General features: G+C 51.6%; 1 protein-coding gene across 8 annotated transcripts in view; it reads right to left on the reverse strand.

The window, feature by feature from the left end:
* HYDIN (HYDIN axonemal central pair apparatus protein) overlaps nucleotides 1-10,377 on the reverse strand; it is a 156,822-nt gene extending 146,445 nt beyond the window's left edge. For 5 of the 8 annotated variants that reach the window (XR_008311281.1, XR_008311282.1, XR_008311283.1 and 2 more), the window contains exons 1-5: nucleotides 9,370-9,621; nucleotides 7,945-8,083; nucleotides 5,675-5,800; nucleotides 4,383-4,502; nucleotides 560-694 (exon numbers count right to left, since the gene is read on the reverse strand). Coding sequence is in view for 5 of the 8 variants with exons in the window: in XM_053271219.1 (XP_053127194.1) it covers nucleotides 560-694; nucleotides 4,383-4,502; nucleotides 5,675-5,800; nucleotides 7,945-8,067 (504 nt within the window). In the remaining 3 variants the exon portion in view is untranslated. Of the gene's footprint in view, nucleotides 1-559; nucleotides 695-4,382; nucleotides 4,503-5,674; nucleotides 5,801-7,944; nucleotides 8,084-8,800; nucleotides 8,864-9,369; nucleotides 9,622-10,366 lie in introns of those variants that run through there. The other 3 variants (XM_053271217.1, XM_053271215.1, XM_053271216.1) reach the window with 3 other exon arrangements.
* Nucleotides 10,378-25,235: the final 14,858 nt, after the last annotated feature.

Consider the following 25,235-nt stretch of genomic DNA (forward strand, 5'->3'; position numbering starts at 1 on the left):
GTGCATAACCCTTTCCCCACCAGCCATTTTTGATACACCAAGCTGTTTGCTCCTCCATGGCGTCCAGATGTATATCTGACCCTCAGACATGGCTGATAGTTGGAAGGAACAGACCCCATTGTCCAGGGAAGGCTCCTTTAGGAGTGGCCTCCTGTCTGCCACCTCCAGAAGTGTCAGGCCCACCCCACCCCACCCCGCACACAAGAAGGCATGGATCACTTCCTAGGCCCAGGCAGTCTTCCTTCTCCTCCTGCTAGATGTTAGAAGCCAGGAGGAGCAAGAGGCAAGCAAACAGGTGGCTGGATGCACTTCTCCAAGCACTTGGCCCACATCCTGGGGCCTCAGTAACAGAAATGCTTCCCATACAACTGGACACATTCATTGACCAAACTGCAGAAGGAGAGGCACTGAAGTCCAGACAAATGCAAGCAATTTGATCCTCAAAGCACTTGACAGATAAGTCACTGCTGGCATTTAAGGCTCTCTGCAAGCCACTTTGGGGGCCAATAGGAAGAAGGCCCCTTCAGAAAGGCTGCTCGGGAAGAGGGGATGCCCTTACCTTGTTCTCTTCAGGAGTGAAGAGGATGCGGAATGTCGAGGGCATGCCAGGTGCAACTTTGTTACACACATCATTAGGGCTAATAACTCTGAAGTAAGGTGAGCTCTCCAGAACCACTTTCACCAGCCGGGGAATCTATCAGAAATACAAACACCAGGATGATGTTACACCAGGGTTGGAAGAGAGGAGTAAAAATATCTCAGTCTTGCCATCCACCACAGAAATGGTAGCGAGGCAGCTTTTCAAAGGCAGTTCTGGAAATCAACCATCTGGGCCGGTCCTGCTCTGTGAGGGCTGGGGAGTAATGGCAGGTGAGAGGGCATGCCCTCAACTCCTGTCTGTGGCTTCCAGCGGCATCTGGTGGGCCACTGTGCGAAACAGGATGCTGGACTAGATGGGCCTTGGGCCTGATCCAGCAGGGCTGTTCTTATGTCCTTATGTACCCAGAGTAACAGTAACAAGATGCAGGCAAAAGCAGAAGAGCAGCTGCAGAAACAAGCCCTGATGGCCACCCCTGCAGAATCCCGGAGATCTCCCCTGCAGCCCACCATCCATGAGGCTGTGCACCAGCCACGCCTGCAAAGGATCCATGCATGCAAAGCACCAACCAACATGCAGCAGTGGCAGGAAGGCCACGCCAACACCAAGCTGCCTAACCACATCTGGGGAGCCCAGGCTGGGAACTCCTGGTCTAACCACCAGACCACCCATCAGTGTCCCATGAAAAGCCTTCCCAGAGCAGAAGATAAATCCAGGGTGTGACCCTTGATATGCGAAGACTGGTATCTAGGATGAGGACATCTCAGGAGAAGATCTTTGTTTCCTGCTCTCACGTATCATCTTGTTTCCTTCATTCAGATGCACGTAACTGACTTCCTTAGATGCAGTGCGACATCATTTCTGTAGTTGCAGAAATATTTATGAGCACTTTGAAAGTCAGATATCATGGGAGTTAACTGCTGCTTTGCAGAAGGCAGAATATGAAAAAAGCATACGCTAGTTTCCATGCTGTATGCATGGCATGGAAGGACAGAGGGCCCTTCCACAGGGGTCTGCAAAAAGCAGGAAGGACTCAAAGAAACTCAGCCAGTATCCAGACAAGGCCCTCTTGCTGGAGGCAGGCATATTGTTACCCTGCTTGCTCACACCCATGTACACTACACACAGGTGTAGCTATGCTTGTAGACCTAACGGTGGGGCGGGAGGGACTGACTCAAAGCCAACCTTGCAGGGGTGAATAATAAATGGACTTCAGCCTAGACAGAGGCAAGACAATGCCTCTGCCGAGGGTACTCCAGAGAAGCAAACAGGCTCAAAGGCAAGGCTTTTGGAAATAAGAAAGAAGGACTACAACTCCCATCATCCTATCAGTCAAAGGCCACTGGGAGTTGTGGTCCAACAACATCTGGGGACTCAACCCCTGCCCTATACTAGCCAATCTGAACTGATGCCTCTCTGAAATTCCCTTCATCTTCTTGTCCTATTTCATCTGAAGAACATCCTGCGATTACTGTCACACTTCCTTGTTCATTGAGGAGTGTCTTTCCACTCACTCCTAGGACATTTATGACTTGCTGTGGAAACCCTCTGGCATTCACTCTTCTCCTTTAGCATGCTTTCTCATTTGTCTCCATTAATATAACTTCCCTGATGACAATTCCCACTGGATTCTTCTCTGCATACATTTTGTTTAGCAAGTGCTTTCTCTGCTGGTTCAACATCCTTCCTTTCTTCAGTTAAATCAATGAGCGACAATTGCTAAAATCTCTCAAGTACACCACAGAAAAACTCAGAATATTCACAAGGTTATTCTGGGGAAAGGGAGATGCTGCAAATAAAAGGTGGTGGGTGGGTTGGAGCTGCTGACTCGATAGAATGTGTCATGGCATAAGCACCACCCCACAGGGCATTCGGAAAGCTGCCATTTTCAGTGGTTTGGTTGTGGGGGAGCAGGAGTTATAGGTAGCCAGTCCAAGCAGTTCTATAGTTTGGATGTGCCTCATTCGTATTTTGCAGCAATGCTACTCCTTTGTTTAACAAACAATGGCTCAATTCCCCACCCAATGGAAACAGGGAATTCTGCCAGGGTTGGGTGGGTGCTCTTCTGAGTGGTGTGATGGTGCCCTCTCTGAGAAGGCCCAAAGAAAGAGAAATGTACTCACAGTGCTAGATGGAGGACCTGCCTTGCACCAAGAAGAAAGACAGCCAGCAGGAAATCTGCTCACAGACTTCCCCACGCTGCATGTAGGTTGGTAAACAAGACTGACATGTTTCTAGTTTCTGGTCTTTCCTCATCCCACTCACACTGCACAGCTTGGAGAATGGCGCCTCAGAGGTAGCAAGATGCCACATTTATGATTAGGCAAGGGTTGCAGCTGAAGTGTCTTCTCAGGGCTAGGTCAAAGGCCCCATTGGCTGCACCACAACTGCTCACAACTGGGGACAATTTCAGGTCAGAGGCAAAAGTGTTATTTCACATGGGTTAGGGTGCATTTTTCAGCCATCCCAGAAATGTACCATGTAGCTGCATAAGTACAGGCCAAATTGTCTTGTCATACGATTTCTTTGCTTAGAAAAAAAATAGAAATGATGGGAAATCTATCACAGGGTCCACAATGATTAAAGCAGAACAAATGTGGGAAACATGCCTATGGGGGTAAGATGCAAAAGGTGTCCAAAGCCCCAGCTGTTCCCTTTGGCTTCCGCTGAAAGGACGCCAGGCCACTGCTGAACCACTGCAGGGAGACCAAATGGGCACTGGCCGCTGCAAGGGAAGGAAGCCCTTTCTGACCACTCAAGGCAAGCTATCACTTGATGGGCAAAGAGCATAATGGATGCAGAATGCATGTAATCTGATCATGATTGCTCAGTTAGGCAAAAGTACACAAGCTGCAGGCAGCACAGAACTCTAGATGAAAAGATAGACCTCAAGGAATTACTGACAGCCATTGAGCCTTTGGGGCATGAGGGGAAGAGCTGCCACTTGAGAGAACACCAGCTAAGAAAAGCTGCTGTCTACACTGGTCTATCCATGCTCAGCAAGCTCAATGTACTGATTTCACGTTTATCCTGCCTTTATTCCCCAGCAGGGCTCAACATGGCATGCAGGGGGCCCCAGGAGTCTTCTGTCCAGGCACTGATCAGACCCAGATCTGCTTAGCAGCCTTTAGCAAGGTGGCTTCATCAGGCTCCTTCAGACCATGCCATGCCTACATGGTAACTAAAGGGTTAAGAATCCCTGCGTAAACGATAAGCACTGGATGTCCTTGTGAGTTTGAGACTATTACCCCAAATAGGAGCACTAAACTCAGACATTCGTCAAGAATTCAGGTTGCCCTTTTGGCAACTATATAAACTCTTTACATAAATCGGTCCTTATTCCTAAGCAGCTTTTTGGCTCTTGGACTTGTTAAGATCCAGATACCATAGATGTTAGTTTCCATTTCCTTGTCCCTGGTGTGGCCTAGCACAGTTCTTATAAAGAGCCTCTGATTACACCAAAGCTAAATACAGTAGCCACCATGAGACAGCAAATCCAGAGCCGTTGGTCTTGGCAAGATGAAAGCAGTTGCATCTGAAACAGCGCCAGAGCCTGACTAGATCACCTCTTCTAGCTATAGATCACCCAGGTGACCACTGGCCCAAATGGGAAGGAGAAATGGGGCATGCACATGGAAAAGTTTGTCCAGAGTATGCCTGCTAAGGAATGCCCCAGCCTTCCTCTGCCATCAGTTCAGCAGGATATAACCCAGGGATGCTGTACAACTTCCTTGCCCTGCATCCCACCATCACACCACATTACAGGTTCACGGACGTGGCATACCTTGTCATTATTCCTTAGAATCAATGGCACTTCATAGACCTCACAAGGGACATAATTCTGGAAAATGACTTCTGATGGGAATGGCTGGAACAGACTCTGGTCCAAATCAACTGAGGAGAACTGAAGACATGAAGGAACACCAGTCAATGACATGGCCAGTGATGCACCAGGACAGAACAGCACCATTCTCCACATAAATAACAATAGCAATGACAACAATAAGTGGATCACAGGACAACTACTCTTGGGCATGGAGGGCTCCTCCCCAGGAGAAAAGGCACCACTCCAAACACTCACAAGGCAACAGACAATGCTGTTTCCACCAGGATTCCAATAGAAATGTTGCATGGATGAGTTCTGCTCTCCCAATTAATATCTCAGCCTATTGAAGGGTATCGCACACCATCATGCACTACCAACTATTCCTGGATCCCTGGGGCTTGATAGGTCCCCCCCCCGCCCCGGATGCCTAAGTGCCTTATCATAAGCCTCCTGCTGGCAACTTTCCACTCTGTCGCCAACTTTAGAGATTTGGCCTCTAGGACTGAAGTTATATGTTGAGCAGTCATTGAAGAAATTAGCTTTAAATATTTATCATTGGCTGCAACAAGTGTGGTCAATTTGATTGTGGCTTCCTTCTCGCGTAGAGCCATCAGCCCTCTAGGACTGGCCTGGAGCCTCAATCTCTTCTACAGGTTACCCTTGAAAACAACCCTGGAGATTCTCATGGCTGCATGTGGTGACAAATATTCCTGGGCGGAATCTCTGGGACTAGCTTCTACCAGAGTTGGCAACCCTGCGGTCTTGGCCTGTTACACAGCACAGAAAGAAAGACTGAAAGAACTGCGGTAATTTCTGGACAACCGAAACCACACACACCCAGGACGTGGTGAGCAACTAGCAAGCATCACTGAGTTGCTACCTAAAGCCCTCTCACCCAGGAAGATGCATGGCCAGGGAACTGCTCATGTATCCTGCGACGCAGAGATCCTCTTTGCACTTTATGGCACACTGTGAGGCGGGGTGAGGCAGTCCACCTCAGGCAGCACGTTAAGGGGTATCACTGAAGGGCCGCAAGGTGTCAATTATTTCACTTATGTTCTAGCTTTAGCACCAGGAACCAGGGCACCATGTGGATTTTTTGTTTCAGATATCAAAATGTCTTTGGACATTTCTGATTTCAGGTACACAGCCTTTGCTATGACAAACAAGTAAAGTGTGCAGGGGATACATATGGGTCTTTCCAAACAGAAAGACATCATGTCAGAGAAGTGAGAGGAGGAAATAACTACCTTCTGGTGCGAGGTTTCACTCATGTCCAAAAGCTGAACAATGCGAGGCAGGTGCATTTCACGGGTGTTCGCCAGCTTCTGCTCTGTCGTAAGAGACATTTCTCTCAGGAAAGCAGATGGTGTTAGCTGCAGTGAAGAACCAAGACCACATCAGTGCCTGCATGAAGAGCAACTGGCCCTGTCCATCCCCAGCACAGCATCCCCACAGTGGCTGGCTGTTGCAGTTGTCCATCCTGTTCCTTTTTTAGATTGTGAGCCCTCTGGGGACAGGGATCCATCTTTCTTTCTTTCTTTCTTTATTTTTATTTCTCTGTTTAAAACTAGCACTTTGTGAACTTTTTGTTGAAAAGCGGTATATAAATACGTATTTGTCATATTCGTACTTGTATGCATGAAGAAAGGTTTTCCTTGCTAAGCATCTCTGAATAATAGGTGCTCAGCGCTGCCAGGGCTGTCCTGGACCTAACTCTGATTTCCCTGATGGGATATTTATAATTCATACATGCAGGACCTCAATTCTACCTGCCTTACTGAAAATGGCACCCTGCTTGCAGCTCTTCCAGACATTTGCATAATTTCCTGCCCTCTTGTTGAACAAAGCAAGCAGTTAAGGTGCAAAGTAATTAAATTCCACAGCTATTTTACAGTGAGGCATGGAGGGCTCTTGGCAAGGATAATTTCTCTAGATATTTATTGAGGAAAAGCACAAAGAAAAGAGCAGCTGAGGCTCACACGCAAGGAGCTTGGCTAGAGGTGGGCAATGTTTTTGAAGACCATTTGCCACCTTAGACGGTTCTGAAGAGGAAGAGGACACAGAAAGAAATGGGGCAAATAATAAATAAATAGATCTACAGAACTTTGTGAGTGTCCACAGGGCTGTCCTTAGAGAGCTCTGGCAGGGTACGGGGCCCGGGGCAAATCAGCCAGTGTGGGGCCCTCTACCAGTTCATTCTAATGGGGTTTAAAAGAGCAGGGCCCGGGGCAATCACCCTGCTTGCTATGCCCGAAGGACAGCCCTGAGTGTCCATGCCCCAAATGATCATATCACCCCAGGCATCGGATGAAGCTGACTAGCCCTGAACACAAAGTAGTGCCTTTCCCTAGACCCAGACGTGTAGGGGCTGACTACGGAGGAAAACACGCTCTGCGAGGGATTTGCTGTGAGGGACTCTGCTCATCGTTCTTGCTTCAGGAGTCTCACATCCATCTTTGCCTTCTTGCGCTAAGGACTAACACCACTGCTCTTCTTCTGTATTAATCTTTAAAATTATTCCCAAAAGTAAAGTCCGGGAGGGAGCAGGGCGGGGCTGCACAACTTTGGCCCTCCCACAGACGTTGGACTACAACTCCCATCATCCCCAGCTAATAGTCAATAGTCAATAGCCAATAGTCAGGAATGGTGGGAGTTGTAGTCCAAGATCTGTGGGAGGGATGAAGTTGTTCAGCCCTGGAGTAGAACAAGCAAAAGGAATCAGCTGAAGACCTTTTATTCAGAACTGAAAGGGTAACCCCTGCAGATATAACAATACCAAGGTCATGAAAAGAAACTATCACAGTCAGGCACAGAGCATGGCTTAGGAGTTGGCTTTTGCTGGGCTCACATCTCGGCCAAACACCTCCTATATTTCCTTGATTTTAGCTATGAACTGAACCCTTGTGGGTGCGTGTGGCATTTGACCTATGATAGCCCTGCGTGATAAGGCACTCATACACGCTTCTGTATGCGTCATGGCATTGGGCTCAGATAAATACATCTGTGGGGGTTCGTGTCAGGATCAGGTATCCCAAAAGAAGTCCCAATACTTCCTTCGGGCTATATAGAAATCTGGCCCAAACATTGGGGTGCAGTTCCATTAACACACCTCTGTCTCTTCCACACCCACCTCCCATTGCTCTTCAACGTGCTCTGAAGTCATTTTCACAAGTAACGCTTAAATCTGATTTTTATATTGCCCACATCTGTGTCCAGGATATTAAATGTACATCATTGGCTAGAATGTACAATACGTTTAAAAATTACTCTCTTCCCCATTCTGTCCCACATTAACAGGATTCCCAAGACATTCCAGACTAAAAGTGTCCCAGAGCAGGGTGGCCAGAACCTAAGGGGTATACTCGTGGGTCAAATGGGCCGTAAGCCAGAATTTGGCTTTTAAAAAAGCCAAATCTGGCCACCTAGTTCCAGAGTCACTTGTGAAAAGGCCTGAAGGTTATTTCCATAACTTGGCCAGGAAAGAGTTAGATCAGCTCAAAGAAAAAAAGACACATACGGGGGCATCCTTCTTCTTTTCTTCTCTGACCAGCTTTGGATTGCGAGGTGCCACCACTTTGCTTTGAAATCCATCATGTAACTTGTAGGGACCCAGAGGTTTCTGGACTCCACCTGTTAGCATCTTGGATTAAGAGCCTCTGGAATAGGAACAAGAAACTCATTTTAAATAACTGGATGCAGAGGGAAATCCCCTGGAATGCTACCTAAGCTTAATTCTTGCCTCCTTAGAATCAAGAATAGCTGCCAGTTATATGCCTTGGAAAACATCAGTGATGCCCAATGTAGAAAGCAGCCTCATGATCTAAGGGATCTTCTAAGGTAGAGGGATGCTTTTAAACAGCTCCAAAGAGGGCTGCTTCTGTGGGTTAGCATATTTACCACCAGCCATTCAGACAGAGGTACTCTTACCCCTGGACTTCCGGGCTGAAGTCCAGGGCCTCCACACACCCTGCAGGCCCCCAAATCCTCTTTAGGCTGTCCCAGCTGGTGTGGTCGCCAAGCCACACCGCCAGCCCGCACTGTGCCAGGCAGCCGAGCATGACGGTGACCTGCACCGAGTGTGACCTCTGCTTTAGAGACAGAGGGGAGAGTGGGAAAAGAAATGTGTGGGATGGGAATATATTAAGTTGTGTGTTGAAATGTTTCTGCTAATGCATATTTGCATAAATATTCCTGTTTTAAATTATTACATTATTGTGAGTTCAGTTGCTGTCCATGCCCTCAGGAACTCACATGTTAAAAATTGTGTGTGTGTGTGGGGGGGGGGGAATGATGCTCAACTTGTGGCAGGGAGGGGGGCCTCCAAAGGCCTTTAGGTCCAGGCTCCAAAATCACCTAGGTGCACCTCCACCTACCTCTTCTACAAATGCATCCTTGTGGGCATTTTAATTGTTGACCACTTTGGGAGCTGATCTTGCCAAAAACAGGGAGAGAAGGAAGGAAGGAAAAATGAGAACATTGGCCTTGAGTTTCAACAGTGACAGAAATGTGCGTGAGATAAAGCAGGATCCTTGAAGTCTTTATATGGATCTTCAAGCTGAGCCCTACATCATGACTGTGTGTATGGATCACAGGATCATAGAATTTGAGAGTTGGAAGGAACCTGAGCAGAGGACTGGACGTGAAGAGGGCTTCCAGCCCAGCCCTCTGTTCAGGGCAGGAATCTGCGGACAGCATCGCTGACAGACAGCCTCCTCCTGTCTCTGTCTGGAAATCTTTAGAGAAGGAGATTATGGGGGTTGTAGTCCACCACATCTGGGGATCCCTGTTAGAGGGAACACTGGCCCCCGCCCCTCCCCCCGCCCCTCGTGCCTCTCCCCTCCCGCTCCGGGGCCACAAGAGCAGCAGGGGGCCTGGGGCGAGGCCCACATCAAGGGGGCAGGAGGAGGAGGAGGAGGGAGGAGGAGGAGGAGGCGAGACTTACTTGGCTCAGGTCCTTCCACCACCACCACCACCACCACCTGCTGCTGCTGCTGCTGCTGCCGCCACCTCCTCCTCTAGGGCAGCCCCCCAGGCCCTTCTTCCCTTCCTTCCTTCCTTCCTGGCAGGCAGGCAAAAGGGGCTCCGCGGCCTGTGGCTGTTAGCCTGGTTCCCGTAGCAACCAGGCCTTCCTCGGGCAGAACTTTGGCTGCCAGCCTTCCTCCCAGCGCCGCCATGGCAACCGCTGGGCCGCTGGCAAGCAAGCCCAGCTCCGCCCCCCGCCCCCCCCCCCCCGCCAGCCAAAGCAGGGAGGCCGGTGGCAGCCGCAGCAGCCGTGCCTAGACGCTGCCTTGGCTGGCTTGGCTTTGGTTTTCCTTCCTGGTGGCCCCTTCCAGCGTGATGGCAGCAGCCAGGCCCCAGCTGGGACCGCCAGCCACAGCAGCAGCCAAGGCCGGCTGGGGCTCCTCCACAATTCACTCTGCCCGCTCGCTTCCCCCTGCAAGCCCATGCGGTGTCCATGCGGATGTGTCCCGCAGCAAAGGGGGCTTTTAGAGTTCCTGGAGGAGCTCTGCCTGCCGAGAGGGTCAAAGCAGGAGCCGGGAAGGAGGCTCTGGGTCAGCTCTTGCCTCGGCAAGTCTTGGCCACCATCCCCTCCTCCCAAACCCGCTGCAATATGCGGATCGTGCTGGACTACACTGCAGGGTTCTTGTAAGGACTGCTGTGACTGTAGGGGAAGCAGTTTAACACTCCGAAGCAGGGGTGGCTAACTTTGTTTTTGTTCCCCCCATGCTGTTGGACTGCGGCTGTGTAGCTGGGGATGATGGGAGTTGTAGTCCAACAAAGTGGGGACGGCCAACAGGTGACCCCGCTGGCTTCCCAGCACTTGCAGCCTCAGAAGTGGTGCTTGCACTCTGCTGCCATTTGGCCAAGAGCTGTGTGGGCGTCACCCCATCACCAGCCTCCCCATCTGGAGGGAGAGATGTCCCAAAGGCCTCTCCGACCGTCATCACCGAGGCCCCTGGGGTGTCCTTCCTTGTAGGGAGGGGGAGTCTTCAGCTTGGAAGGGTGGAGATACGGCAGCCACCAAAGCCTTGGGAAGATGTTGGGGGAAGGCAGCTCCTGCTGGGGCCCTGTGGGGCCATTGAAGGATTCTGCTCCAGGGCTCTTACATTGGGGTCATTGGCCTGCCCCCATAATACTCCTTGGGAGGCATTTGTGAATCTAGCCCAGGACAAGATTCACAGCCATGAGGCCCTATCCAGAGACGTGTTCTAGGAAGTCCTGTCTCGGTCGTGCGCCAAGTGAATTCTACCCACTCTGCCCCACTCCCTTGCCTCAGAGGCAGAGCCGGCAGTAGCAAAGGATAACACCCAAGGGGGCATGAATTATCCGGGTACCACACATGCTATTTCCATCCCTGAATTACTGTGATTTTATAGTGAGAATCTCTGCGAGCCCCTTTAAAACCATGGAATGTGAGAGCTGGGAGGGGACCAACGCCCTGCTCAGTGCAGGAAACTTTGAGAGCCTCTTGAGGTGACAAAGTCAGATATAAATATTACCAACTAGCACTCTTCTGCAAAGGTGAACACACCCCACTGCAGCCACACACCTTCACAGCAACCACTCCCCCATTTCCAGCCATGCACACACATGGCCAGTCCACACAAGCATTAATTGGGTAGGACAAGCATCCTACCCAGTTTCTCTAGGAGCTGTGCACAAGCTCGATATCTGATGGTACGCAAGTAAAATCCCAGGTAGGAGGAGAAGGAAGTGACTGTGTGGGAGTCTCGTGCTGGGTAGGAGGGGCTTTTCCTCCTACCTCATTAAACAGGTGGATACAAGAGCTGGGGGCAGGAGCCATGGAGCCCTCTTGTCCAACACGAGGCTCTCACACAATCCCCCTCCTCCTACCTAGGTTTTTACTTGCACATGATCAAAAATCAGGTGCGTGCACAGCTCCCAACCCTGGGTAGGATGCCCATCCTTCCCAGTTTATCGCCAGGTGAACTAGCCTGTATTGGCCTCATCCTGGCTAATGTTCTTGGTCAGGGCAGGGGTTTCCAAGCTTGGGTCCCCACGTGTTGTTGGACTACAACTCCCATCATCCCCACCACAGCCACAATGGCCAAAGGCCGACATCTGGGGACCCAAGCTTGGAAACTCCTCTTCAAGTCTTAGAGGGCTAGCTGAGAACATCATGAGGTAAGGCCACCTTGCTCCAAACCCAATGGCCACATGTTAAATGAAGTGGGCATGTAATGCCCTCGAATTCAGATCCCACACTGAAAGGAGCAAACAAAGAGCAGGCTAAGGCCCTCATTTCACCAGGCAATTGGTACCTTCCTTCTCCATAAGCTCAAAGCATCTCAGAAACATGAAAGCCAGAGATCCTTACTATTAGGACAACTAGCACAAATAAAGCCGTAAAACCCGAGGTCTGCTTGTTGCTTCCTTGGCAATGAGATGCCTGCTTTGGGCTCCTTGCCTTTCCCCATCCCTTGCCAAGGCTCTTCCCTGCCCCTGACATGGGACAGCCTCCTCCTGCCTTGCAAGTGTCCAGGCATCTGGTGCAATTAAGAAGAAAAGCTGAGCAGATGGAGATGCAAAATGAGCCATTGGCTCAGGCTGCTGAACCCATAACCCCCGTTCTGAGTCTTCCCTGCAAGAAAGCAGGGCTGAAATGCGCAACAGACATTGCTGGGAAGCAGGAGCTGGAAACTGTATTTGCTTTATATCTATACCCCACGGCCCCTCTAGTACACTATTGCTCAGGGCTCAGAGAAGAGGAAGAGGAAGAGGAAGGAAGGAAGGAAGGAAGGAAGGAAGAAGCCAATGAATCTCTGGGGGCGGTGGGTCAGCAGGTTGTGAGAGGAGAGAAAACCAATTCTTAGTAATAGAGGTGGAAAGGACTGTGGTTGAGAATAAGCAACTGGACAAGGACCGTAACCGGCACACGGCTGGCGGTCAGGCTGGACTACAACCCCCATCTGCAGTGGCCTCTAGGAACCCCTGCAGTAAGGCATGGAAAGTTCAGGCCCTGAGAAAACAGTCCACAGAAATAGCCTTCTGGGGAGGGGAGAGGAGGGGAGGTGGGGAGAGTTTGGGGTGGGGTTTTTTTGTAAAGCTGGGTAGCCAACCTGAGGCTTTCCAGCTGCTGTTGGACTACAACTCCCATCACCCCCAGACACAATATGGGAGCTGGAGGGCCTCAGGTTGGCCAGGCCACCCCTGCTGTAAAGACATAAGGTGCATGCACTCTTTGTTTCATCTTATTTTTATTTAGCATATTTCTCTACCGCCCATCACCTGCGTCTCTGGGCGGTTTACAGATTGATCACGTGCAAGCCCCAGGAGCCAAGGCAAGTGGCCCGGGTGGGTGGCTGGGCCAGCTCTTCAGGATTCTGAGCGCGAGCGAGCGGGGAGGAGGAGGAGGCCTGCTGCTGGCAGCCAAGCAGAGCACCCTTGCTTCCTGGAGGCTCTGGGCAGGAAAGGTGCAGCAAACCGAGGCCTGCCTGGAGATGGGCACTGCTGCCCCTCCTGGAGTGTCAGCAGCATTGCCCCCCCCCCCGCCCCCCCGCCCCGAAGCCAGCCCAACTCTAGTACGTCTGACTGTGGCAGTCTTTGCAAAGTGCTACTAATTCCATGGCAAACCAACCTCATACTGAGCACAGCACTTAGAAGGTTGGCCTGCGAATTAACGTCAGAACATTTATGCCTGACTCCGGGGCGGGGGGGGTGTGTGTCTGTAAACATCTGTTGTTTATTTTTGCAAAACTCAGAGGAGCCAGCAAGGTTTTCCAGGGCCTGTCCAGAGGGAGGGCGAGAGGGAGCGGAGGAGGGGCCCTGTTCTCCCCCCTGCCTCCCACCACGCCTTCCCCACACAGCTCCTTCCCTTCCCGGCAGTGCTGAACGGAGAGATGATGCCAGACTCCAGGCACAGCCTCCTCCAGCAAACCAGGGGCCAGTGGGCAGTGTGTGTGTGAGGCACCAGCAGCAGCTACTGGGCACCTGGGCTTTTGCACCCTTGCTTGACATTGGACAGATGTCACCTGGTGGGAAAAGCGGACAGAGCTTGCTCTTAGGCTTGCTTAAGAACTCTCACTTCCCCATTTGCACCACAGGATGGAAATCCAACATGCAAGCTTTTTGCTGACCTTCTTTCCCAGTATATGCTGGTCCATGACGAACTTTGCCCTCTCTGGCTGCCTGGAGGTCTGCTCTCTCTCTCTCTCATCCTCTCCCCTTGGGGGAGCAACTCCCTCCCCCGAGCACCACTGGGGGCCATGATCTCCCCCTCCCCTGAAATCCCAGCTCAGTACCTGCCTGGAGTAGTACCTGGGGAGTCACTTGCCCCACCTTTGTCCCTCGCCCCTCCCTCCATTCTTTCCTCAAAGTCAAATGAGACTGTGGGGACACCTGAGTGGGGGCAGCAGCACCATTACACGCCTTTCATTTACGCTGAGAAGTGCCATGCCCCTTGACTCGGGGGAGACCACACAACACTTCTGAGCCCCAAGGACGACTATTCCATCCTGGGTCCCTGAGGCATAACTCAGGCAGGGATCTTTCCCCAGGCTTAAAAGTCCTCACTCCGGTGCACTGGCTTTCTACCCCTTTCCTGCTGGCTGGTTTTGCGAAGGCAATCGCTCCCCAGCCCCGTTTCGGATTCTCTGCACTTGAGCATTTCTGGATGGCTCAAGGGAGACCCAGAGAAGGACACAGAGAGGCTGGCCATCAGCGACAGGTTTCAGGGTAGGCGTGCTGGAATGACGACGGCAAAGACCTGCTCTTCCCGATGCATCGTGTTCGGTCACGTCAAGCTGTTCTGGGCCACAGCATGAGCCGTGTGCTCAAAGCTGGAGCGCAGTTCCCACTCCGAGCGCAGCACGGGAACTGCCATGCTGGGTGGTCTTGGCCAGGCCGACTCCACTTCAGCAGGGCCAAGGCAGCACCACCAGGATGATCAAAGGGCTTCCTAGGCCAGTGGCTCTGGCCCAGAGCATGGAAAGGCTGCTGCAGGGACTTTCCGGGCGCCACACCCCATGGCTCACCGTTCCCATCTGACTGTGTGGAGCAGGGGGCTGCTTCTGCGAGCATGGTCTGCCGCAGGTTTACTGGGTACGCGGCATCATTGGTCACCTGCCACTGCAGCCTGGACCCTCTGAGCTGGTTGCTCATAACACCCGCAGGGGGCCTCTGCAACCCGCAGCTGGCCTGCCCATCCTTTTCTGCAGCACAACACCCGGGGGAATGAGTGTGGGCAGAGTAGAACCCTGGTTGCAGTGGTTCTGGCTTGGAATGGGAAAGTTTCCTCCTCCAGGTGTGGTCAGAAAGCCCAGGAAACTGGCGTTTCAGCAGTCACCTCTAGCAGCTCAAAATAGCCAGCATGGTCCGCTCCTCTCCATGTTTCCCCAGCTGGTTGAGGCACAAGGAAAGGTCAATGGCTGAGTTTCCCCGCTGGAAAGAGAAAGAGGCCGAGCGGGCCCTCATTCCACCTGCTCTCTGCTCCGCCTACTGAATCCGTGGCTGTGATGAGAAGAACCAGCCCTGTAATTAAGAGGATGTCCATGTTCACAGCTTCACCTGCTCACCCCCTGAGACAGTTAGTGCAAGCAGAGTGGACCCCACCCCCAATGGGCCCGCCCCCGCCCCCAAGTCAGCTGCCTGCGCATGCTCACAACCAGCTCCCCGGGCCTGACATACCTTTCAGCGCTACGCATGAAACCTTTTACAGCAGAACTGTGTCTGCCCCCAGGCTGTCTAAAATAAACTATTCTTCTAATGTAACTAAATCCTACAGGCAGTGACCCAAATCCACATAATCTTCTCAGAGAGCTGAGCTAATGTTTGCATTGAGAGATGTGTGAAAACCCATGGCCAGGCACTCCCCACTTCCCCAAGCAGGCAGCTTTCTAGGGGCCGCACGGAACGTTTCAGCACCCTCGGGCAGGGACAGCAGTAGAGACTTCTGGTGTTCCTGTGACTTTGGCTTCCTGGACAGAGATACCAGCAGCAGAGCACAGGGGAAGTCAGCAGACTGATGCAGCGGGCCAGGCAGCACAACTGCTAATCCGGCTTCAGATTCCCAAAGCAGCAGTGTGGACTCCCTCAGTCCTCAGGCCGCCTTGCCTCTTGCCGTCAGTTCAGTTCAGCTCCAGCCGGAAAACTCTCTGCCTCTAGCCCTATCCACACATTCTGTTCAACACTCATACAGTCTGTGCACAGATGCCAGCTATGCACGTTGAGCTGACTGCAGGTTGACTGCAATGCTTCCTGTCTGCATCTGAGGGGTCTAGTCCCGGTTCACTTTTAAAACAAATGCAGGTACAAATGAACATGTAGGTGTGCACTAACATCTGGATGTGGGTGCAACATAATGTCTGAGCAGGGCTTCCGTCTGTCTCCAAATCTGAAACTGTCAACTTCTTTCGTCACCCCCACCCCATGGACACACCCCTCCCTCCCAGAAAGCCGGACTTAGATGCCCCCACTCCTTGCCGATAAATTACGCATCCAGGACAAAAGAAACTCCGCTCCGTTTTTTTCCTAATGAGGGAATATCCACTGAACATCTTCAGCTATGAGCCAGCAGCCAGCTTAACACAGTCAGTTCCCTCTTGGCCTGAGCTGGAGGAGATTTCAGTCTGCCAGTTGTGAACAGGGCTACAGGCACAGAGGGCTCTTAGGAACAATGCCCAGCCCATGGCAAAAGGCATCTCACGAATGTGGGGTCTGGGGCTGGTGCAGGGTGTCTCTCTGCTTCTGTGCTGGCAGCCCAGGCCACACAGTTATGGGGCTGGGTGGCCTCTGTTGCAATCCACTGGCTGCTGAGAATGGTCCTGGACAGACATTCTCATGGGTTGCCACAGAAAGGTGCTCCACGTGGAGCGAAAGCCAAACCAAGGACCCAATTTGGCCACTGATTCAAGCTGCAGTCAAAGATGCCACCACCACCACCCCACTTTGACAGAACCCCTCAGAATCCCCAGACAAGCAAAAAGCCTTCAGAAAATATTATATATTGTTAATCTTATTTTGGTTCAGTGCGAGTGATGGCTTGTGCCATCCTAACTGCAAATACTAAAACCATAATCCATTGAAGTCCTTATATAAGGCACTAAAACATGTTGCTGGATTACCTGCTTAACCTCGGCCATTAAAAGCCTCTCGCACAAGACGTCCTACTGACTCTCCCCAACTTCAGCCCCGAGGTGGGGGCCAGCAGTGGGGCCAACTGCCCAGGAGATGAATCGGCACAGCGGGATGCTAAGTGGGGGCCTTCCCTTCCCTGAGCAAGTGCCCCCCCCCTCGCACCTTGGCAGGGATGTCTGTCTCCCACTCGCAGAGCCCTGCGGAGACACAGAGGGCACATCCAGGTCAGCCCACAGGCTTTGCAGAGAGATGGGGCTGCAAAAAGAGCCAAAGGCAGAAACCAGGATGGTTTTAAGCTCGGCTTGAGCAAGGCAAATGTCTGGGGATGGAGAGGCAGCCAGCAACTTGCCTCTGCTCCTTTGTGTCCCCACCCCACCCCACCCCACCCCACCCCCCACATTTTATACATTTCTGACGCTGACAGTTCGTAGTTCATGATGGAAACACAGTTCACAGACACAAAAATAGATGGAGATGCTCAGCCTGGTGACCAAGCTGCAGAAGTTTATTGTTTACAAAAATGCAAAACACAAATCAAATGACACTAGCAATACTGTTCATACACAATTATAGATGAACCTTGCTGTATATCTCTTGGCCATATGCAATGGTGTGAAATGCCTTGAAGGAAGTTTTTTAGCATGGTTCCCCTTCAGATTTAGACATGGGAAGGCATGTGGGGCCTTTCATTAAAATATACCAACATACAGAGTCCCTCATCAGCTGCACGTTGCATCATCTTGACCCAAAATTGACAACATCATTCGCTACAGAATTCAATAATACCTCACTTGTCTGAGAGCATAAAAGCCCTTTAAAGTTGTTTTCTAATAGATTAGCACATCCGAAGGGAACAGTTCTGATGCCATTATGTCTTTTCTGATATTATGTAATCAAACTAGCAATCTTGCACTACAGTAATCAAACTAGCAATCTGGCAGTATTGAAACCAGAGTGGGGATCTCCCTCCTATTTTGAAAACAATGTGCTGATAATGTAAACATCCACCCTCATTTACTTACAACATCTATGAATTTAATGATATTATAGTTGCATTCATCTCAAGGATCCTGGTTTAAAAATTAATCAGGATTAGGGAACCCAGCAGAGCTGATTGTGTGAACTCAGAATTTCAGGGTAATTCTGGTCAAAACGCTCGGGTAAGCAGCATTTAACCAGGCTAGATAACTAGGATTGAATCCTGGTTCTTGATCCTGGTTAAATGCTTGTTAACAGGAGCAGTTTGACCAGGACTTCTGCATTCACACAATCAGTTCTGCTGGGCTCACCAATCCTGATCAGCTTTTTAACTCCTTGTGACTGTGTGAACACACAGCCCATATGGCTCCACAATGGCACATTGCCAGATACAAGTATTGTAAATGATTTATTGCAAAGACATTCATTCAGTCATTCATTCGATTTCTATATCACCCTTCCAAAAATGGCTCAGAGTCCAGTAACTGAACTCTTGACTCAGAGTTGCTCTTGCTTAGAGGGGAGGAGAGAAGAGAGAAGTGAGACTAAGGCCCATGTAAAGATGTCAACGTGTGGCTTGATATCCTACTCTCTCTTCCTATTTTTTGTAAAGCGCTTTGGGAAGTTCGCTTGAAAAGCGGTATATAAATGCAAAATAAATAAATAAATAAATCTCTATGCACAGAACTCTTGGCTCAGAGTTCAATAACTGAACTCTTCTTAATTTTTATTCATTCCAGGAAAGAAAGAGCAACCTCTTATAGAGATAAAATTGTGTGTGTGTGTGCGCGCTAGATAAACACAGACGGAGGCATCATCACTTTCCAGATAAACGGCAGTAGGACCAATCTTAGCTCCAGATCTGGGATCCAAGGGGGTAAAAGGCAGGTGGCCCACCAGTGGCCCAAGCACTGCCTTGTGCCGCCTTCCAGCCTCTGCAGGCCCATTCAGGGGGGTTTGTCTACAGGACCACCCTGGCTCCATGGGCCTGGAGCCCGAGGGCTGATTGGGCTGGCTGGCAAGTGGGTGGGATGTGTGGGGCTGCCGCCCCCCCCTTTGCTGGAGCCCAGTTGCAATTCTACTCTCCCTTCCTCACCAGAAGTTCAGTTGCAGCAAGCCCTGGAGATGAGAGGGCCATTTCCAAGCAGAGAAAGCCCTCGCTTCGTGCTTCTCTGTCATGCCAAGGAGGCACTGAGCTGGAAAGAGTAAAATATTTATACACATGCAGCAGCCACATAATTCCCTCCATAATTAATACAGATGCTCAGCCACTTGCAAAGGCCTGGAGGCCTGAAAGGGCCCCCCTCCCCCCACCTTGCCTTGGCGATGATTCTGCCTAACCACATTCAGCATCAGAATATCTCAGCCAACAGCACTTCCTCTGGAGTGGTTCTCTTCACTCTCTTCCCAACCCAGGGTGGTCCCCAGGTTGGCTAGCCATTGTGGCTACGGATTAGGGGAGTCATCGTTCAATGTCATCTGGGGGCTGAAGGTTGGGAAGCCCTGCTCTAGCAGGGGAGGGAGAGGGGGCCAGCTGAACCCCTGCAACAGGGCAGGCTTCAGAGCCCGGAAAAGCAGGGGGTCCCTGCAAACAAGGAGCCTTTGGAAGCTGGAGAAGCAGGGAGTGAGGAGCCCAATAGGCATGGGGTTGCCAGATTCAACCCCAAGAGACTTCCTCTAGCGTTCTGTGCATAGAGATTTGTTTGTGTATTTATTTGTTTTGCATGAGCCCCTGGTGGCGCAGTGGTAAAACTGCCGCCCTGTAACCAGAAGGTTGCAAGTTTGATCCTGACCAGGGACTCAAGGTTGACTCAGCCTTCCATCCTTCCGAGGTCGGTAAAATGAGTACCCAGAATGTTGGGGGGGCAATATGCTAAGATCATTGTAAACCGCTTAGAGAGCTTCCAGCTATAGAGCGGTAGATAAATGTAAGTGCTATTGCTATTGCTATTTATATACCGCTTTTCAAGCAAACCTCCCAAAGCAGTTTACCAGAAAAAAATGGATAAAGAACAAGACCTCTTTACATGGGCCTTAGTCTCGCTTCTTTCTTCTCTCCTCCCCTCAGAGCAAGATGGTCCCTGGTCGCTCTGTGGTGGCAGTCAGGGATACACGGAAAGGAAAAGTTCGCCAGGAGCTTTCCCAGGCAGCAGGCTTGATTGCAGGTTTTCTGAGAGGCTTTCCTGCAAGTTCGAAGTTGCCCCAAAAAACCAATGCAAAAAGTGAATTGTTATACCCAGGATATAAATTGGGCTACACTCTTAACATGCAATTTAAAAAACCCGAATTGTGTGTGAAGTGCTACCCAAGAGCTTGCAGGGACTTTGGGGTAAATTTGGCCAATATGTGAACAGACACCCTCCATTCTGGAGGAAATGCGAACTAAAAGCCAGGTGTGAAAAACGTCAAGTTGCAGCTTCTCCCAAACTGCAAGGCTATGAGGAGAAAAGGCATACTGGCTTCAAGCGCAGGGGCCTTCTCAAGTCCAGTTAATAGTTCATGGGCGCCAAGTCTTGCTTTACGAAGAGGGGTGGGCTGCAACCACAGGAGTCATGGGCCAGGGCCAGGAGGCCAAGGCAGGAGCCAGGAGGCAGGGCCAGGAGGCAGGACTGAGAAGCCAGGAGCTGGGCCTGAAATCAGGAATCAGAACCAAAGTTGGAGACAAACCAGGAATCACCGACAGAAATGCACTAGAGCTAAGGAGATCCCGTTGCTCAGGTGAAGTCCTGGCCATTCTGAGGCCTTTCTGTTCCAGAGGGATGAAATGGCCAGCCAGGCTGGAAGGGGTCCTCCTTCATTCCGGTGTGGCCGTTCCAGCAGCTCACCACAGAGGGCAGCCGAAGACAGAGCCAGAGGCTCAGGGTTCCAGCCACGCAACTCCCAACTTCTACTGGGCACCAGACCAGGTTGCTTTTCAGTTGCTCCTCCTGCATGTGGCCAGCCTTGGATTTCATGCAAAACAAACACATCCATAAAGGCTGGTCATACCCAGGAGCTGTGGTGCTCCCTGCAGGAATGCCCAGGGGGAGTGGCAACTGGGGCAATTTGCCCAGGCCCCCACAAAGCAAGGGCCCCCTGCCTCAGCTCCGGGGCACACCATTCATCTCTGCCCCGTCCCTGCGACATAATTCAGCAGAATTCTTGATATTGTGTTCAAAGTTTCGATGGGAGAGAGAGAGAGAGAGAGAGAGAGAGAGAGAGAGAGAGAGAGAGAATATGAATGGTTTATCAGGGTATAAATTGACGTTGGACTACAACATGTAGACCCCAGCCTGTCCTGACCATGATAAACATGGCACAGAGGGAGAGCCACAGTTGAGAATTCTCACATGTGGACTCTCCGCGCAAGGATCCTCACACATGGCTCCTCAGTTTTGTACACCCCTGCAGGACTCCTTGTAGAGGGGCCCCAATGCTGCACCTGCCCCAGGCCCCATAAATTATCTGGACATCAGCTCTGGCAACCTGCAGAACCAGAATGGGAACTGACTGTTCACTTGATGTTGCAGCAGCAGGTGATGGATCGCCTTTGCTGTTCTCTTCAGAGCACGCGGGAACTTTCTGGCGTGCCTTTCATCTTTAATCCACCACTTATGTTTGACAAACCTGACTTTCAGAACAGGGTTCCTTCTTCAGGTATCCATGGCAACACGCTTGCCCCTAGACAAATGCTGTCGGAGCAAGTGGCAGGCAAGAGATTTCACCCGCCTTTTCGCATCTGAAAACTTTCCCGGCAATGTTGGCAAATGGCATGCAGCAGTGGGAGAAAGGAAGCCCACTTAACACGCCGAGGGAATGGTGGCTGGTTCTGAAGGCGAGCAAGTCCCTTCTGACACCAACGCTGCAGAAGGCTCCCTTTGTTGCCCTGAGAGGAGACCCTCCCCGAGGTGGGGGGGGGGAGATAATGTTGGACTACAGCTCCCATCATCCCCAGCTGCAAAGTCCATTGTGACTGAGGATGGTGGGCATCATAGTCAACAATATCTGGAGACTCAAGGCTGGCAACAACCCCTGATTTAAGCTGGACTACACGGGTGAGCAGGCAGGACATCACACACACACACACACACCCCGCCCAGGCTCTGCCCTCGGTCCCTGCAAACTGCATCTGCATCAACAGTGAGCCAGAGAGCAGAGCCCAAGGAAGGGGCAGGCAAGCTGGGTGCTCCAGGGAGTTCTCTACCCAGCAGGCTTTACCAGGAGTTTACTGCAAACTCAAAGTTGTCCCCCCAAAAACAACACAAACAGTGGATATTTTTAGTCTGGCTATAAACCAGGCTGCACTCTAACACGCAGTCGAAAACCCCGAATTGTGTATGAAGTGCTCCCCAAGAGCTCGCAGGGACTTCGGGGTAAATCTGGCCGATATGTGAATGCACCCCCTCCATTTTGGAGGAGATGCGAGTTTGATCGATTGCGTGCCGTCCAGTCAGTGTTGACGCCTAGCAACCACATAGACAGATTCTCTGCAGGCTGATCTGTCTTCCACTTGGCCTTGAAGGTCTCTCAGTGGTGCGTTCATGGCTGTCATAATCGAGTCCATCCACCTTGCTGCTGGTCATCCTCTTCTTCTCTTTCCTTCAACTTTCCCCAGCATTATGGACTTCTTGAGGGAGCTGGGTCTTCGCAGAATGTGTCCAAATTATGATCTATGCAAGTTAAAGGGCTTTAAAAGCCCTGTGTGAAAAACTTCCAGGTGTCGCTTCCATCACCTGCAGCCACAATTTGTTGCAACTGGATGCAGGATTCTAAATAGAAACCTGCCCCTTGTTGGTTAAGTCAAGTCAATAATGTCAGTTTAAGACAGAAACATCACCACTTTATTTACTTCTCTGGAATCCACCACATTACACGGGGATAGCCATCTTGTTTGTTTGTTTGTTTGTATCTATGTGAACCACTTTGGGAATTGTCATGACTCCACCCGGATGGGGTGGTTCCTGCACCCTCTGGTGACCCCGAGTAAGCAGAAGCGGGACTCAGTCCTGTGAAAAACGAGACCTCTGGCAGGGCTGGTGGGGTCAAGAGAAGGAGAGGAGGCAGGGCAGTTGGCAGGAGAGGCAAGGAGCAGCCGCCGCCGAGCCCTTCTCACAATGCTCTCATCACAAGGACGAGCAGCCCAGCAGGAATGTAGCATGCCGGGGCAGAGCAAGCCTAGGAAGAGGCAACCCATGAGCCCTGTGGCCACTGCTGGGTGAACCTCTCGTGCAGCCGGTTTATGTAGCCCGCCATGGGAATCCTGGCATTGGAAACGGCTGCATTAGTACCACTGGCCCTGGGATGGGGGGGGTGCGTGGGAGGTGATGGGGGCAGAGTCCTCAGAGGGCACCGCCAGCATCAGCCATGGGCACAGTGGAGCCCTCTTGCTCAAGGGGATGCCTGGGGCCCTTTGCAGTTGCTTCCTTTGGCAAAACCGGCCATCTAATCTCATGACATTTGCATGGCAGTCTACCCGGGGGGGCCACCTTTCCAGAGGGGAGCGCAGCCCCTCCGAGCCCTGCCCCTGAGACCCTTCCTCACGTGGCCCCAGGAAGGACGGGTTGCTGAAGACTCCTGTGTGTGCTGGTGTGCTGCTTCCTTGTCCCAGGGGCTTCGTGAGTGGACTCTTGGCCTGGCAGGAGGAGTTCTGTAGAGTCTGTTGGAAGCCAACTGCCAAGAAGGAAGCTGCCAGAAAGGGACTCCGCCTGGAAGGCAGGAAACTCTCACTGGTTGTGCTTTGAACTGTGTGTTTCTTGGCCAGGACCATCACTTGTTTGGGGGGTTCTTTGTTTTTTGAGTGATTGAGTGATTGATTGATTGTTTTTTGGTGAAACCTTAAATCCATCTTATTTTTAAATTATTTGGACTGTCTTTGTTGGAGTTACATCCCATGCCCAAAGCATTCTGCTCGGGATGCAGAAGAGCCCAGGTTCTGTCCCTGGCGGCAGCAGCAGCATCTCTAGGGTGGGCTGGGAGAGACCCCTGAGCCTGGAACCTGGGAGAGCCGCTGCCAGTCAGTGCAGGCGATCCTGAGCTGGATGGACCAAGGGTCTGACTCTGTTGCTGGCACTTCCTTGGGCAGCAGATATGATCAGAGAGGACAACTGCAGATAAATGGTGTTGGATACAGACCCTGTTACAAGCACCATCAGTGGTCCCTTGGAACACGATTCGTAGCCATGGGCAGCCTGTCTCACCCCAGGCACTTTCTTCTCCAGCTCCTCCAGCCTCTCTCTCTCTCTCTCTCTCGTTCCGGCCCCAAAGCTGCCTGCTGTGCAGATCACAGGAGCCCTTTGTGCATCCAGGGTGCACCTGACCCAGACATTTGCAGAGAGCAGGCACTGCGGAAGCAGCGGCCTGGTCCCCCCCACCTCAGGCCACATTTTTGCCAGCTGACAAGGCTTTCTTGGGGGTGCCATCTAAGCACTCCGTTCAGACAGCAAAGTCATGCGGAGCAGGAGTGGCAAGAAAGCTGAGCTGGCTGGTGAAATAAACCGGCATGGTGGGAATCTCACGAGGATGAGTGCCTTTCTGGAGGTCTTGAAGGACATGCAAGAGAATGCACCGTTTTAGAAACATGATGTATGACTCACTGTGAGACATAAAGGCCGTCTTAAATCATTTCTTTTTCCACGCCTCTTGTAGTCTCACACCAGGAAGAACTTGACGAGCCTTGTGCATCTCCGGGGTGCCCTCCAGACCAGTGACTGCCTCAACTTGCCTTCACCACCACTCAGTCAACAGACCTTTAGTTGATCAACTGCCCAGTCAACCTGTAGATACTTTGTCCTCATGTCCCTGTAGACATGGTTTGCCTGGACCTGTGCTGAGCATATTATTAGCCATCATTTGGTGAGTGAGCTGGAAGTTTCAACAAATCCAAGTGGGGCTGCAGCTCAGTGGCAGAGCCCCTGCCTCTGCATGCAGAAGGCCCCCCGTTCAGTCCCTGGCAGCCTCTCCTGGTAGGGCTGGGAGAGACTCCTGCCTGAAGCCCTGCAGAGCTGCTGCCAGTCAGTGTAGACAGTACGGCGTTAGATGGACCCAGGGTCTGACTCGGTATACAGCAGCTGTGTACCATAAGCCACTGAAACTTGGATCCGAACAACGTCTTCCCGGAAGAACGGAGCATGTTTCAAAAGTGGTTTTGCTGACTGAATCACAGGACTAGTGACCTGCCTGGAGGGAAAACGAAAGACCCCGAGAGGGAGCTGTGCAGGCTCAGCTTCAGCCCGCACAGAGGTGGCCAGCGAGGTTCTCTGGCGGCGGCTGCTGTTGCACTACAACCCCCATCACCCCCACTGCAACGTATGCAGCTGGGGTGATGGGAGTTTTAGTCAGCTTATTGCAGCTGATCAGAGAGGTGCAGATATCTGTTGAGAAGTCTCTCAGCTCCTCCATTTGGCTTGGAACTGGCTCACTGTCTCTGTGCTCCCCAGATTTCCTTCTCAGGCTGGCTTTAGGCAGAAGGTGCTGTGAAGAGGGATAAGCGAGGCCTCTGTGGAGCCCAGGCTGAACATGTTTTGAGAGTTGGGGCATCCAGGGGGCATCCAAACGGTGTCACCCAGAGACCCCCAGAGCTGCAGTCAGAACAACTGTCTTGTCCTGCACGACTGAACTGGTCTCAGGAGAGAAGGGGGTGGAGGGAGGGCCACCCAGGGACGTCTCCAGACCTTTCCACAGATGCACAAGAATGTGGACTCCAAGAGCCCTGGTGGCCATGGCCCCTGGTGGGCCTGCAGTTGGCTGCAGAGAAAA

This window comes from Hemicordylus capensis, chromosome 9, assembly GCF_027244095.1.
Source record: "Hemicordylus capensis ecotype Gifberg chromosome 9, rHemCap1.1.pri, whole genome shotgun sequence".
Taxonomy (NCBI): Eukaryota; Metazoa; Chordata; class Lepidosauria; order Squamata; family Cordylidae; genus Hemicordylus; species Hemicordylus capensis.